This window comes from Hemitrygon akajei, chromosome 15 (assembly GCF_048418815.1).
Source record: "Hemitrygon akajei chromosome 15, sHemAka1.3, whole genome shotgun sequence".
Lineage (NCBI taxonomy): Eukaryota > Metazoa > Chordata > Chondrichthyes > Myliobatiformes > Dasyatidae > Hemitrygon > Hemitrygon akajei.
In genome coordinates this window covers 45,764,482-45,777,241 of record NC_133138.1, presented here as the reverse complement: position 1 = coordinate 45,777,241, position 12,760 = coordinate 45,764,482, and the positions used below count along the sequence as shown (strand labels likewise).

Here is a 12,760-nt window from a genome sequence, read left to right as displayed (position 1 = left end):
CAGCTATTGGGGATGAGAGGGAAAATGGACCCGCCATGAGGAAATGGCAGAAAACAAAAATAAAACTGCAGATGCTGTGGATCAAGGAATACGTACACAACGCTGGAAGAACTCAGCGGGTCAGGCAGCATCCGTGAGAAAAGAGTCACCAACATTTCACTTCCCATATTTTATGTGAATAAAATAAAATATGGTTTCAGGGTCCCATTCCTGATGAAGGGTCTCGGCCCAAAACATTGGCTACTCTTTTCTCACGGATGCTGCCTGACCTATTGAGTTCTTCCAGCATTGTGTACATATTCTAGGAAATGGCAGAGCAGACTCAATGGGCCAAATGGCCTAATTCTGCTTCTATATCTTACGGTACACAATTATCTAATGAGTGAATTTGTAAAGTGAGATACTTGTCCAATAGTCTAGATAGACATCAGTTTTCTGACCCTCAAAACTAGGCACGGTACAACCAATGACCAGAGTACTCTGTAACACAAGATATTCTGCAGATGCTGGAAACCTGGAGCAACTCACACAAAATACCCCGATATTAGATTTTAGCTCAAAATGTCAACTACTCATTTCCCTCCACAGGTGCTCCTGTCCTGCTGAATTCCTCAGCATTTCATGTACTTTGCTCATTGCATACAGTAATCTATCTTTTCTCCTTCATGAAATTATTCACAACCAAGTAATTTTTCTTCCAAACCTTAATAACGAAATGATCTTTTTGAAACACTTAAAGGACAAGATAATCATCTGGAATTGAAGAGGTCTCTGTGTATCATTTTGTACCAATAAGTCATAAGAAATCTCCAACATTGACAATTTGGATTAGTGCGCAAAATTAGGGCAACCTTAGACTATATCATCCAAGTTTGACTGACTTTTATTTATGTTGTGTTTCAGTTTCAGGTACTTTCGTCTCGATGAATCAATTGTATCAGGTCATATTTATGATGATTTGTATCTTCTTGTATTTCTTGTCAACTGAACATCTTTCTAGTTTTCAGGTCTCATTCAGGTTATCTACACAACGAAGTCTAGATTCACATAAAATATGGGTAGGGTTACAGTGCCTATAGAAAGTATTCACCTCCCCTCCCTCCACCCCAGGAGTTTTTATGTTTTATTGTTTTACAACATTGAATCACAGTGGATTTAATTTGGCTTTTTTGACACTGATCAACAGAAAAAGTCTCTTTTGTGTCAAAGTGAAAACAGGTCTCTGCAAAGTGATCCAAATTAATTACAAATATAAAACACAAAATAATTGATTGTATAAGTATTCACCCCTCTTTAATATGATAAACCAAATCACTGGTGCAGCCAATTGGTTTTCAGAAGTGACATAATTAGTTAAATGGAGATCACCTGTGCAGTCAAGGTGTTTCAATTGATTGTAGTAAAAATACACCTGTGTCTGGAAGGTCAAACTGCTGGGGGCGGGGGAGAGTATAGTTTTGATGTTTGATCAGTGGTGGGTTCCCTTGACTTTTGGTTGGCCAGTTTGTTTAATTTTACGTATTTTATTAATTTATTTTCTTTCCTTTTATTCAGCCTAGTAGTTTGAAAGGGTTAGTTTGTAGTCTATGGCTGCAAATGGGGGAGGGGAGGGGAGGGGGAGGGGGAGGGGGAGGGGGGAGGAGGGGGGAGGGGGAGGAGGGGGAGGAGGGGGAGGAGGGGGAGGAGGGGGAGGAGGGGGAGGAGGGGGAGGAGGGGGAGGAGGGGGAGGAGGGGGAGGAGGGGGAGGGGAGAGGGGAGAGGGGGGAGGGGGGAGGGGGGAGGGGGGAGGGGGGAGGGGGGAGGGGGGAGGGGGGAGGGGGGAGGGGGGAGGGGAGGGGAGGGGAGGGGGGAGGGGAGGGGAGGGGGGAGGGGGGGGGAGGGGGGGGAGGGGGGAGGGGGAGGGGGGAGGGGAGGGGGGAGGGGGGAGGGGGGGGGAGGGGGGGAGGGGAGGGGGGAGGGGGGAGGGGAGGGGGGGAGGGGGGAGGGGGGAGGGGGGGAGGGGAGGGGGGAGGGGGGAGGGGAGGGGGGGAGGGGGGGGAGGGGGGGAGGGGGGGAGGGGGGAGGGGGGGAGGGGGAGGGGGAGGGGGAGGGGGGAGGGGGGAGGGGGAGGGGGGAGGGGGGAGGGGGAGGGGGGAGGGGGGGGAGGGGGGGGAGGGGGGGGAGGGGGGGGAGGGGGGAGGGGGAGTGGGGAGGGGGGAGGGTGGGAGTCTCCAGAAGTAAGGGTAGCCAAAAGAGAGGTGCATCAAGTGAAAGACCAGATGTAATAGGGGACAACAAATTGAGGAAAATGGGTGACTCGGAGGAATTTGTAGTTCTGTAGAACTCTTAATCCTTTGAAAGTGGCAGCAACATTAGAGATAAAGGATTTCAGGCCAAGATTTTGTATAACAGATTGCTGAAAATTTGTTGCAAAGATGTTGACCGATATAGTAGTGCTAAAACGGCGGGAAAACAGGTTGTGAAAGTGGAGTGTATTACTCTGAAAGAAAGGGAGTTAGTAGGGTAGTGTATGGTATTTGGTCTGGCATGACTGAAAAGGAAATTTTGGACAATATTAAAGGTGGTTGAGTGATTGAAGCCAAGTGATTAAAATCAAGAAAAGGAGGTGATTGGGATTCTCCTGTCCTACTGGTTTTTGCAGATGATGTTCTTCCAACTAGAGTCCATCTTGGGAGCATGTCTTATCAAGTTAGAGAATTTATTAGACCTCCCTTGCATTGTTATAATTGCCAGAGATTTGGACACATTGCTGGTTCGTGTTGAAGTAAAAGAAGATGTGTGAAATCTGAAGAGGATCATGATATTAAAGTGTGCAAGGCAGCAGTACCGAAATACAGTAACTGTGGAGGGGACCACGTAGCGGTGATCAGAGGATGTGAGAATTTTATTAAGGCAAAGCAGATTCAGGTTGTTAGTAACCAATAAAAAATATCATATGCTGAGGCAGTAAAGAAGGTTGATAGAGAGGAAAGGATAAGTAAAGATTGGAATGATGGGGAGTCAGCACATTCCGCGTTCTCCAACTATGGTTCCTTCAGACATGTTGATGACTAAAGAGACTTTTTTGGCATTTGTTGTTGATGTACTGGTCGGGGCTAAAACTACAACCAAGAGGTCGAATATAATAAAAGTAGTTTTTGGAGCTGCAGAGAGATTCCTTGATATGAAACAGGTTTTACTGGAAAAGTTACATGCGTATATGAGAGACAAATAACCACTGAATACTTCCCAATTGTTGGGGTCAGAGAGTATGGAGGCCAATAATTAGTATTTGGATGTTTTTATTATTACAATGGATTGCAAGAAGTTTAATTGCAAATGGTCAAGAATTAAGATTTGTTGGAACTTTTAAAGATAAGCCTGATTTGATCTGTACACAAGAGACATGGTTAAAGCCTCATGTAGATTTTGTGATCCCTGGATATGATAGTTTGAGAGCTGACAGAACGGGTAAATCTGGTGGAGGATGTGCAACTTTCATAAAAACAGGACTTCTGTTTAGAAGACTTGATTTTAAATCTAACCTTGAAATTGTGGCTGTGGAGGTTTGGAGTTCTCGTGGTCAAACAACTGATTAACTTTTATAATCTGTGTAATATGATGTTATCAGATTTTGATGGAATTATGAACAAGGTTGGAGAATTATGAACAGTAATCTGGGTTGGAGATTTCAATGCCCATAATCCTATGTGGGGTAGTGAAAGTAAAGATAGTAATGGAACGGTAGTAGAGGAGTTTCTCGATAAATACATCACGGTACTTCTAAACGATGGAAGGCCTACAAGATTTAATATTGTAAAGAATACTTGTAGTCACTTAGACTTATCAATCACTTCCTCAAACTTAGCTAGGATTGGGGAATGGGATGTTATGGACAGATACACACTAGGAGGTGATCACTATATCCTATATTATGTAGATTTGGTAGAAATTTGATAGTAGAAGTTGAGGAGAGGGCTGCTAGGTATAATTTTTCATTGGCCCATTGGGATGAGTACCAGGAGAAAGCTGTGGATATAATAGAAGAGACTGATAGCGAGGGCTCCTTAGATGATTGGAATGAATCCCTCTGTTCTATAATTCATAAAGTTGCTCAGTTGACTATTCCACTATGGAATGTTTCTGAGGCTTGAGAATTAGTTCTGTGGTGGAATAAAAATTGTGATATAGCAGTAAGAAACAGAAATAGGGCTTACAGGAAATTAAGTATGTACCCAGTGTTAGATAATGTTATGGAGAATAAAAAGGAAAGAGCAGTAGCAAGGAGAGTAATTAAAAATGCAAAGAGGGATAGTTGGAGAAGATTTTGTGGAACCCTGGGCCCTGAGACACCTACAAAGCAGCTATGGATGATCTTTCACAGAATGTCAGGGATATATAGAAAACCCATCTATCCCAGCTTTGCTGGAAGGAGATATTAAAGCTGTAACCGACAAGGAAAAGGCTGATATCTTTGTAGAGGTGTTCCAAGCGTTACAGTTCTGGAGAGTCGGGTGATTTGGGAAGGGAAATTATGTTAAAGGAAAGTTGGAAATTAGACAGGAGTTTGGATGATAATAGCTCCATAAATTTGTTTCTCTCCCTTCAGGAATAGCAGGAAGCTGTCCAATCAGGTTCAAACACTTCTCCTGGTAGGGATGAACTGTGTTATGAATTGCTTAAGCATTTGGATGACTCTGTATTAATAGAAATGCGAGCTTTGTTTAATTCAGTGTGGAAAAAAGGAAAATTACCAGTAGAATGGAAGCCTGCAGTGGTAGTTCCAGGTTTAAAGCCAGGTAAAGACACTTCTAGTCATAGTTTGTATCGGCTCATAGCTTTAACATCAGTGCTTTGTAAATCTATAGAACAAATGGTCACCAACAGACTTGTTTATTTTTTTTTAGAAAGTAAGGGACATTTTGCTGCCTATCAAAATGGTTTTAGAACTGGAAGATCAACAACGGAATCTGTTGCTCTTTTAGATCATGATATTAAAAATGCATTTCAAAATAGAGAAGTAATGGTAAGTGTATTTCCAGATATTGAAAGAGCATACGACTCACTATGGAAGGATGGTTTATTAATTAAACTCTGATACAGGAATGAGAGGTAGAATTTTTAATTGGATCAAAGATTTTCTTAAGGACAATTCAAGTAAGAATAGGTGGAACAAGCTCCAAGTCAGTTAAAATAGATAATAGTACCCCTCAAGGAAGCATCGTTAGTGCAGTTCTTTTTAATGTCATGATAAACGATATCTTTGAACAGGTTAGGACAGGATTTGGCAAATCATTGTTTGCAGACAATGGTGCAATCTGGAAAAGAGGAAGAAACATCAAGTATATATTAAAGTAGGTACAAAAGGCTTTAAGATCAATTGAAAAATGGGCAAGTAAATGGGGTGTCAGGATTTCTGCCTTTAAGTCCAAATATATGCTTTTTGGCTTTAGAAGAAAGATTCCTGATTGTGAATTGTGTCTATATGATTCTCCATTAGAAAAAGTCAAGGTATTCAAGTTTTTAGGTGTCTGGTTTGATGAAAGACTTACTTGGAGGGTTCATATAAATAAAACAATTGAAAAGTGTGAGGAAGTTTTAAATGTTATGAGTAGCATTGCTGGATGTGACTGGGGACCAGGGCGGGAAACTATGTACTTAATATATCTAGCTATGATTAGATCAGTTATTGATTATGGTTGTATTGCTTATGGTTCTACTGTTACGGCAGTGCTTGAAAAATCAGACACTGTGCAGTCCAAAGCACTTAGACTCTGTTGTGGAGCTTTTAAAACATCAGTCCCTGCATTATGTGTGGAGATGGGAGAAGCACCTGTACATTTAAGACGAGTTAAGTTGGGCCTGCAGTTTTGGGCAAAACTAAATGGCTTCAATTACAGCTGTCCTTCAAAATGTCTTTTGCAGGAGACGGAGCGCCAAAGTAAAATTAAAAGATATCCAATTTTAGATATGGTTAATATCTGGGCTGTGAAATTGAAACTGATTCAGGAAGACATAGCTGACCAAATTTGCTTGCCACCCATTCCTTTTTGGCTTTTGCCAGAACCAGAAGTAGACCTATTCCTCCTTTTTCAGCTTCAAGGAAGCAGAGCAATTTCAACAGTGTCGATCGTAAATGAATATTTAATTAATAAATGGGGATCTTATCTGAAGATTTTTACTGATGGTTCAGTGAACCCAGAGAGCAGTATGGCAGGATTTGGGATGTACGTGTCTCAATGTGGTGGAAAGAAGACTCTCAACCATGCAAGGTTATCATCTGTTCAGATTCTGCTGCTGCCTTAGAGGCTATAAAAGGGAATAAATCGAAAGCTCATCCTGACATAGTTATTGAGATTCTCTTAGTTTTGTATAGAGTAGGGAAGATGGGTTGTGAAGTCAGATCTACATGGATATCTGGGCATGCTGGGGTGGAGGGAAATGAAATTGTAGTCTTCCTTACAGAGTGGGCAAGTAGGAATTAGAGCACCGCTAGGCAGAGCAGAATTGAGAAGTAGGATTTTAAAAACAAAAAAGGTATAGAGAAGAAGTGGCAGGAGAATTGGAAAAATGAATTAAAGGCAAGGCATTTCTTTTCTGGTCACCCACTAGTTAAAAAGGTCTCGACTGTTACTCTTTAAATCATAGAGATATGGTGAAATTAACAAGACTTAGGCTGGGGCATTGTGGGCTAAACTATTACTTAAAGATAATAGGAAAACATCCAACTGGATTATGTGACTGGTAGTCCAGAGACAGTTCAGCATGTTTTGCTGAGTTGTAATCGATATAAAACTGAGAGAAGCATATTGTCTGACTTAAATGTATTTTGGTTTTCTATTAAATCTTTGTTTGGCCACCAAGAGATCCACCATCTGATTGAAGAGTTTATTATTCAGTGTCTACGTGTGACTAGTTTATATTCAAGAAATTGAGTTTCTTGAAATTCTATAATTAATTATACATCCTGCGGAAGGCAGTAATATGCCTAGATGCCTCTAAACTGCCAGAAATAGAAGGTCCAACTGCTGGTGAGTCAGTATCCTGGCAAAAACTACACCATGAAGACAAAAGAACACTCCAAGCAACTCTGCAAAAAGGTTATTGAAAAGCACAAGTCAGGAGATGGATGCAAGAAAATTTCCAAGTCACTGAATATCCCTTGGAGTACAGTAAAGTCAATCATGGATATACGGAGAGAATATGGCACAGCTGTAAATCTGCCCAGAGCAGGCCATCCTCAAAAACTGAGTGATTGTGGAAGAAGGGGACTAGTGAGGGAGGCAACCAAAAGACCTATGACAACTCTGGAGGAGTTACAAGCTTCAGTGGCTGAGATGGGAGAGACTGCACATACATCTGTTGCCTGGGTGCTACACCGTGGATTGTCACCTTGTCGTGATGGAGAAGCTTGTGTGGTCCCGAGAGTGATGCCGTCTGGAGCTATGCTCCTGGTAGGGTCACCCATGGCTGTAAGGTCAAGGGTGAGGTCCCTGACAAAGAACAATCCATCCAAGACCTCAACGGTGGAACAGGCAGACAAAGTTACTTCGAACTCAACGGCTGTGAAGGCGGATGGAGGCTGCAACAAATCCATCAGCTCCAATCGTCGTGGTTTCCATGCCATTGGAATCAGATGGTTGATTTGCAAAGTATCATGTGCTTCTTGGAGTACAACATCAGGTACATGTTAAACAAATACATGCACAGGCGTCTTTGTTCTGTGATAGATGAATGGAATGAAGACCATCATCTTCAACCTCGAGGGATAGCCACAACGATGACACCATTTGCAGCTTTATGGAAGAAACTCACAGGAAATCTCAGCTGGATTTTGCCTGAAGGCATGTGAGAGACTCTGCAGTCAGCCAGAAGAATGATGAAACCAAAATTGAGCTTTTTGGCCATCAGACCAAATGCTATGTTTGGCAAAAGCCAACACCGCACATCATCAAAAACACACCATCTCTGCCATGAAACATGGTAGTAGCTGCATCATGCTGTGGGGATGCTTCACTGCAACAGGCCCTGGAAGGTTGGTGAAGAAAAACTGCAATTTGGGAGAAGATTTGTTTTCCAGCAAGACATTGACCCCAGACTACAAAGCGAAAGTTCCACAGCAATGGTTTAAAAACAACAAAGTTAATGTCCTGGAGTGGCCACGTCAGAGTCCAGACCTCAATCCAATTGAGAATTTGTGACTGGGCTTGAAAAGGCTGTTCACTCATGATCCCCATGCAATCTTACAGAGCTTTGGCAGTTTTGTAAAGAAGGGAAAAGTTGCAGTGTCCAGATGTGCAGAGCTGATAGAGACCTATCTACAGACTCAAGGCAATAATTGTTGCCAAAGCCACATTTACTAAATACTTACTTTAAGGGGGTGAATACTTATGCAATTATTTTATGTTTTGTAAGTAACTTAGATCACTTTGTAGAGCTCTTTTATCATTTTGACATGAAAGTCTTTTTCTGTTGATCAGTGTCAAAAAAAGCCAAATTAAATCCACTGCGATTTAATGTTGTAAAATAATAAAACAAAAACTCCCGGGGGTGTGAATACTCTTTATAGGCACTGTAACCTGCCTTGAAGGTTAGTTGCAATGTTCATATTTTTCATGCTGCTAGGCCAGAAACTATTAAGTTATTAAATTGAAACATAATATGCTTGCTATGCTAAACTCATACCATTAGTTTGCTAACCCAGTACTATAATTTTATACTTTTGTATGGATTCATTTTTGGCTGCCCTTCAGCCCTTTATAAAATCCTGGTTCACTGCTTTCTAATAATTTGAATTTAATAGAAATCATAAGGCACCCAGAAACACAGATTAAAGCAATGCTGTGCTGGAAGTCGATGATAGAATAAATCAGTCATGGAGAAACTTACACAGGGATTAGCAATGTAGGTCACAGTTGTTTAAGGTCTTATTGTGGATACAGTCAGGAGTTTGGGCAATGTGGAGAGGTGTTGGATGGAGCATATGGATGTGAGAAGTGTGGGTTCAGAAGATGTAAAGAACAAAGAAAATATAAGGAAGGAGGATACCTCAAGCTCTTTAAAACAAGAGAAACCTGCTGTTAAACTTCCATTTAAGCGTTCCCTCGGTGTGCCGAACCCATGTCATTCTGCATTCATAAGATGCAGAATAATTCCGCATATGTGCTACCAAAATAAGTACAGCAGACCTTCTGATAACAGTGCTAATGTCAAATATGCATCATGGTGAATCCACATCTATCCAACTTCTATAAGGATAGGACAGGTGCATGGGGTGCTTGATTGCATTTAGCATTATCTTTTAAAGTTTGTAATAGAATTCTGAAACACTGTTCAACATAAGTTCTAGGCCAATATTTCTTATTGAGCAGTAGCTTTTGTTAAACCTTAGTGAATTTTGCATCGCTTTTAAGTTGCTAAATCAGTCTGCACACCAGGCACATTTATTTTAAAAACAAATGAGACAAGTATCCTGCTGCCAAGATTGCACTGGGCTTGGGCTTCCCTACCAGCTAAGAACAGACTGCACTCTGTTATGAACTAATAAAAAAAATGAACACAAACTATCTTTTAGCAATCTAGAAGCTAGATCTTCTTGGGTTGCTGGATTTCTTTTTTTTAAAAAAAGAATTATTTTCCAATTAAATCTATCACTTGTTCATATTGATAAGACTGCCATTGTCACCATAAATGATAAACATGAATTATAAATTGTTTTAATCGGGGGACTCCAGGGCCTCAAGATATTGATTTATAGGTGGATTTTGGCAACTGTACAGAAAAAAGAACTGGAAACAATAAATTAGAACCAAAATATAAGATTTTAAGTTGCATTTAAGAAAGACAAAAAAGTATATTTTCCTATTATTTGACACATATTGAGACTTCACACTTTGATTTCATAATCTGTACAATGATGAAAACACAATGTTACAGCAAATGACCATTCACTAGCTTGCTTCCCTCTGGTTATAGTGATGTGATTACAATAGGTTTTTTTTGGATGTCTTACTTAACCAGTATTTCAAATTTTTCAACAAGACTGAGAAGCACTCCATTTTGGCTTAATGAAACCTGTCTGTCCTTCTTAGAGCCACAGGTAGAACCAAGAGTTAACGATGGCTGAACAAAGGCATAGAAAAAAAATCAATCTTGTGTAATTGATCTGCTGCCTTGGATTCACGTGGAGAGCACATTATCTTCATCTGGAAAACACTGTCACCCTTGATATGTTTATATTTTATTCCTCAAGTTTTCACCCCCAAAATAAGACAAAAATTCTTCTATTTTGATTAAAAACAGTTATGTTGTTTCTTTATGTATCAACACCATATATTAAAATAAATATTACAAAATCTATGTATAATCAACTGTTTTTGACAAGAAAGCGGCCAGATTAGAAGCACTTCTCTTTGGATGTCTACATTGTCTACATTTATTGTGCCTTTGGCACAGTGTCATGTTCAGTTAACACTCATTTTTTTCCATATAAAATACTACCAAAATCAAAAATGAAAGTTAATCATCATTTAGTGGTTTCTTCCCAAAGTTCACTAAGAAATTCGACCTCATACAAATGGTTTCAAACAGAGCTTCTTTACATTCACCCACAGTGTTGTGGGTATTCATCCTTACTTCCCAATTTCATGACAATGCTTTTCAGCTTAGTACCTTAAGGCTACTTCAAGACACAGAATTAACTACAAATTTTGTTAGATAAGTGAAATGTACAACACTAATTCAATGAATATTGGTGCTATAGATAAGATGGAAAGCAGAACAGACAAAATCAGAGCACGCACTGGAACCAAGCCAGCACAGAAAACAAATAAAACATAAAAGCTTTCAATGAGATTTTATTCTTCTGTTCAGTGGGAAACCTCATTTCTAAATCAGAATAAAGTGATGTGCAAATGCTTGGAGGAAAATGTTTCAATGAGAATTAGTTGAGTGTTGGAGAGGACTTCCTGATATTGACTGGTAAATCTAACACGCAGCTTAAAAACACTTTGATTCAAAGCCAATTTTAAATATTAATGCACATTATACTTCCTAAGCATAGAGACTACATCATTTTCAAAAATTACATCAATGCAAAAATGTTATATAATTTTAAAACTGCATAGTGCTTAAAACTTACAATAATGGTTGAAAATCAGTGGTAGAGTTTGTATAAATTTAGGAAAACCAATTTATTATCAACGAGTCAATTTGGTTTGCATTTAGACATTCTAATCAATTTTCAAGCATGCTGAATCTTATCCATTTCCTATCCACTTTAGCAATAATTGCACTCATGAAGTGGTTAATCAAGCAACCTTGGGACAAGCATCATACTCCATGGTTCTTTAGCATAAGTTTCCTACAAATGGACACCAATGTAACCCTTTGTGGCGACTGAAGTTGCAGTCTTCTCCTTTTTATCTATGTACCAGGAATAATATAGATTTACAACTAAGGTGCAGGATACACATTTTACTACCTACAGAATGTAATATCCCACTACACCTAAAATGTAATTTTAGCATAGAAAGAAACTTATCCAGAATACATAAATTACTGTTATTGCACACTTGACAAATGTGAAGGACATAGTTTTCAAATTAACCAGCAAATACCTTTCATACTTATCACAACTATTAAACACCAGCTGAAGCCTGTAACTACGCAATTTTAACATACTAACACAATTGTAGAAGCGCAATATATTTAAATCGGCGACAGATTCGTTTAACAGAAAATCATTTCGTGTCTTATATTTATTTATGATATGTACCAGTTCACAGTTCCCATGTGTTTCATTCAGCCCTCATCACTGTAAATGCAGTATCAGCATCTCTTTTGTGTAAAGCGACGTAGCATGTGTTAACCACATAAAGCCGAGAAAACACACAACTCCACATTTAACAGATTTTAAGATACCTACATCCCGGAATTTGTTCCAGTATTTGAGCTCCTTGTCATATTGTGAGACAGTGGTCAACCATTTCTCATTATCCAGGAAACTGACAGCATTGGTCGCTTCTGGACGCCTGCTTTCAACTTCGAAGGAAGCCGCGATGAAAACACCCAGCAGAGTAGCTAGCATCTGGAAAATACAGGATTCGTACTCAAAAGGCAGCAGCAACAACAACTATCGGGGTAATTAGCTCTCCCGTCACTGATGAGGAAATAATCTTAATCTTTGCAGCTCACCTTGTTGGCTGTGCGGATAGCTCTGCTCTTTCTGAGCGAGAGGAACGAGCCAGCCTATTTGACTGGCGCTTTGTGATGGTGCAGATGGCTTTGGGAATAAGCCCAGCACATGAGACATCGATCACCGTGTATTAACACACGATGGGGCGCCACCTCACAACCAGCGTGTGTAATTAATACGGCAACACACGGCCACTGACGTCGCTGTATTGTCACTTGTCCTTTTCTTTATTTTGCCTATTTCTTTAAATGTTTTGAGGTTGCAGGCTGGTTTTACCGTCAACAATGAGGCCGACTGCTATTGTTTCCATTATTAGAAAAAAAATCCAATTACAGTGGCGTGCTGCTTCCACATCTCATCGAAATTGAGCATTATAACTTAACTATTGATATAAACACCAGTTATGAAACGCCAGTTACAAGGATATGATCCATAAAAATATCATTCCTGACATAAACAGTGAAAGAGTACAAAAGTGTAATCGATTCAGTACGAAATGCTCATTCTGTAGTCAGTATAGTCTGTTTCAAGAACTAAGCATACTGGCCAGAGGGAAAGTTTGCAATAGAACAGGTACAATTATGT

The 12,760-nt window shown here is 40.0% G+C and overlaps 1 protein-coding gene across 1 annotated transcript in view; it reads right to left on the bottom strand.

Moving 5' to 3' along the window:
- LOC140739308 (testican-1-like) overlaps positions 1-12,325 on the bottom strand; it is a 463,661-nt gene extending 451,336 nt beyond the window's left edge. Inside the window, exons 1-2 of the mRNA XM_073067476.1 lie at positions 12,175-12,325; positions 11,906-12,067 (exon numbers count right to left, since the gene is read on the bottom strand). Of these exons, the coding sequence (XP_072923577.1) occupies positions 11,906-12,067 (162 nt within the window). The 5' untranslated portion in view covers positions 12,175-12,325. The remainder of the gene's footprint in view (positions 1-11,905; positions 12,068-12,174) is intronic.
- Between the last annotated feature and the right edge of the window lie 435 nt (positions 12,326-12,760).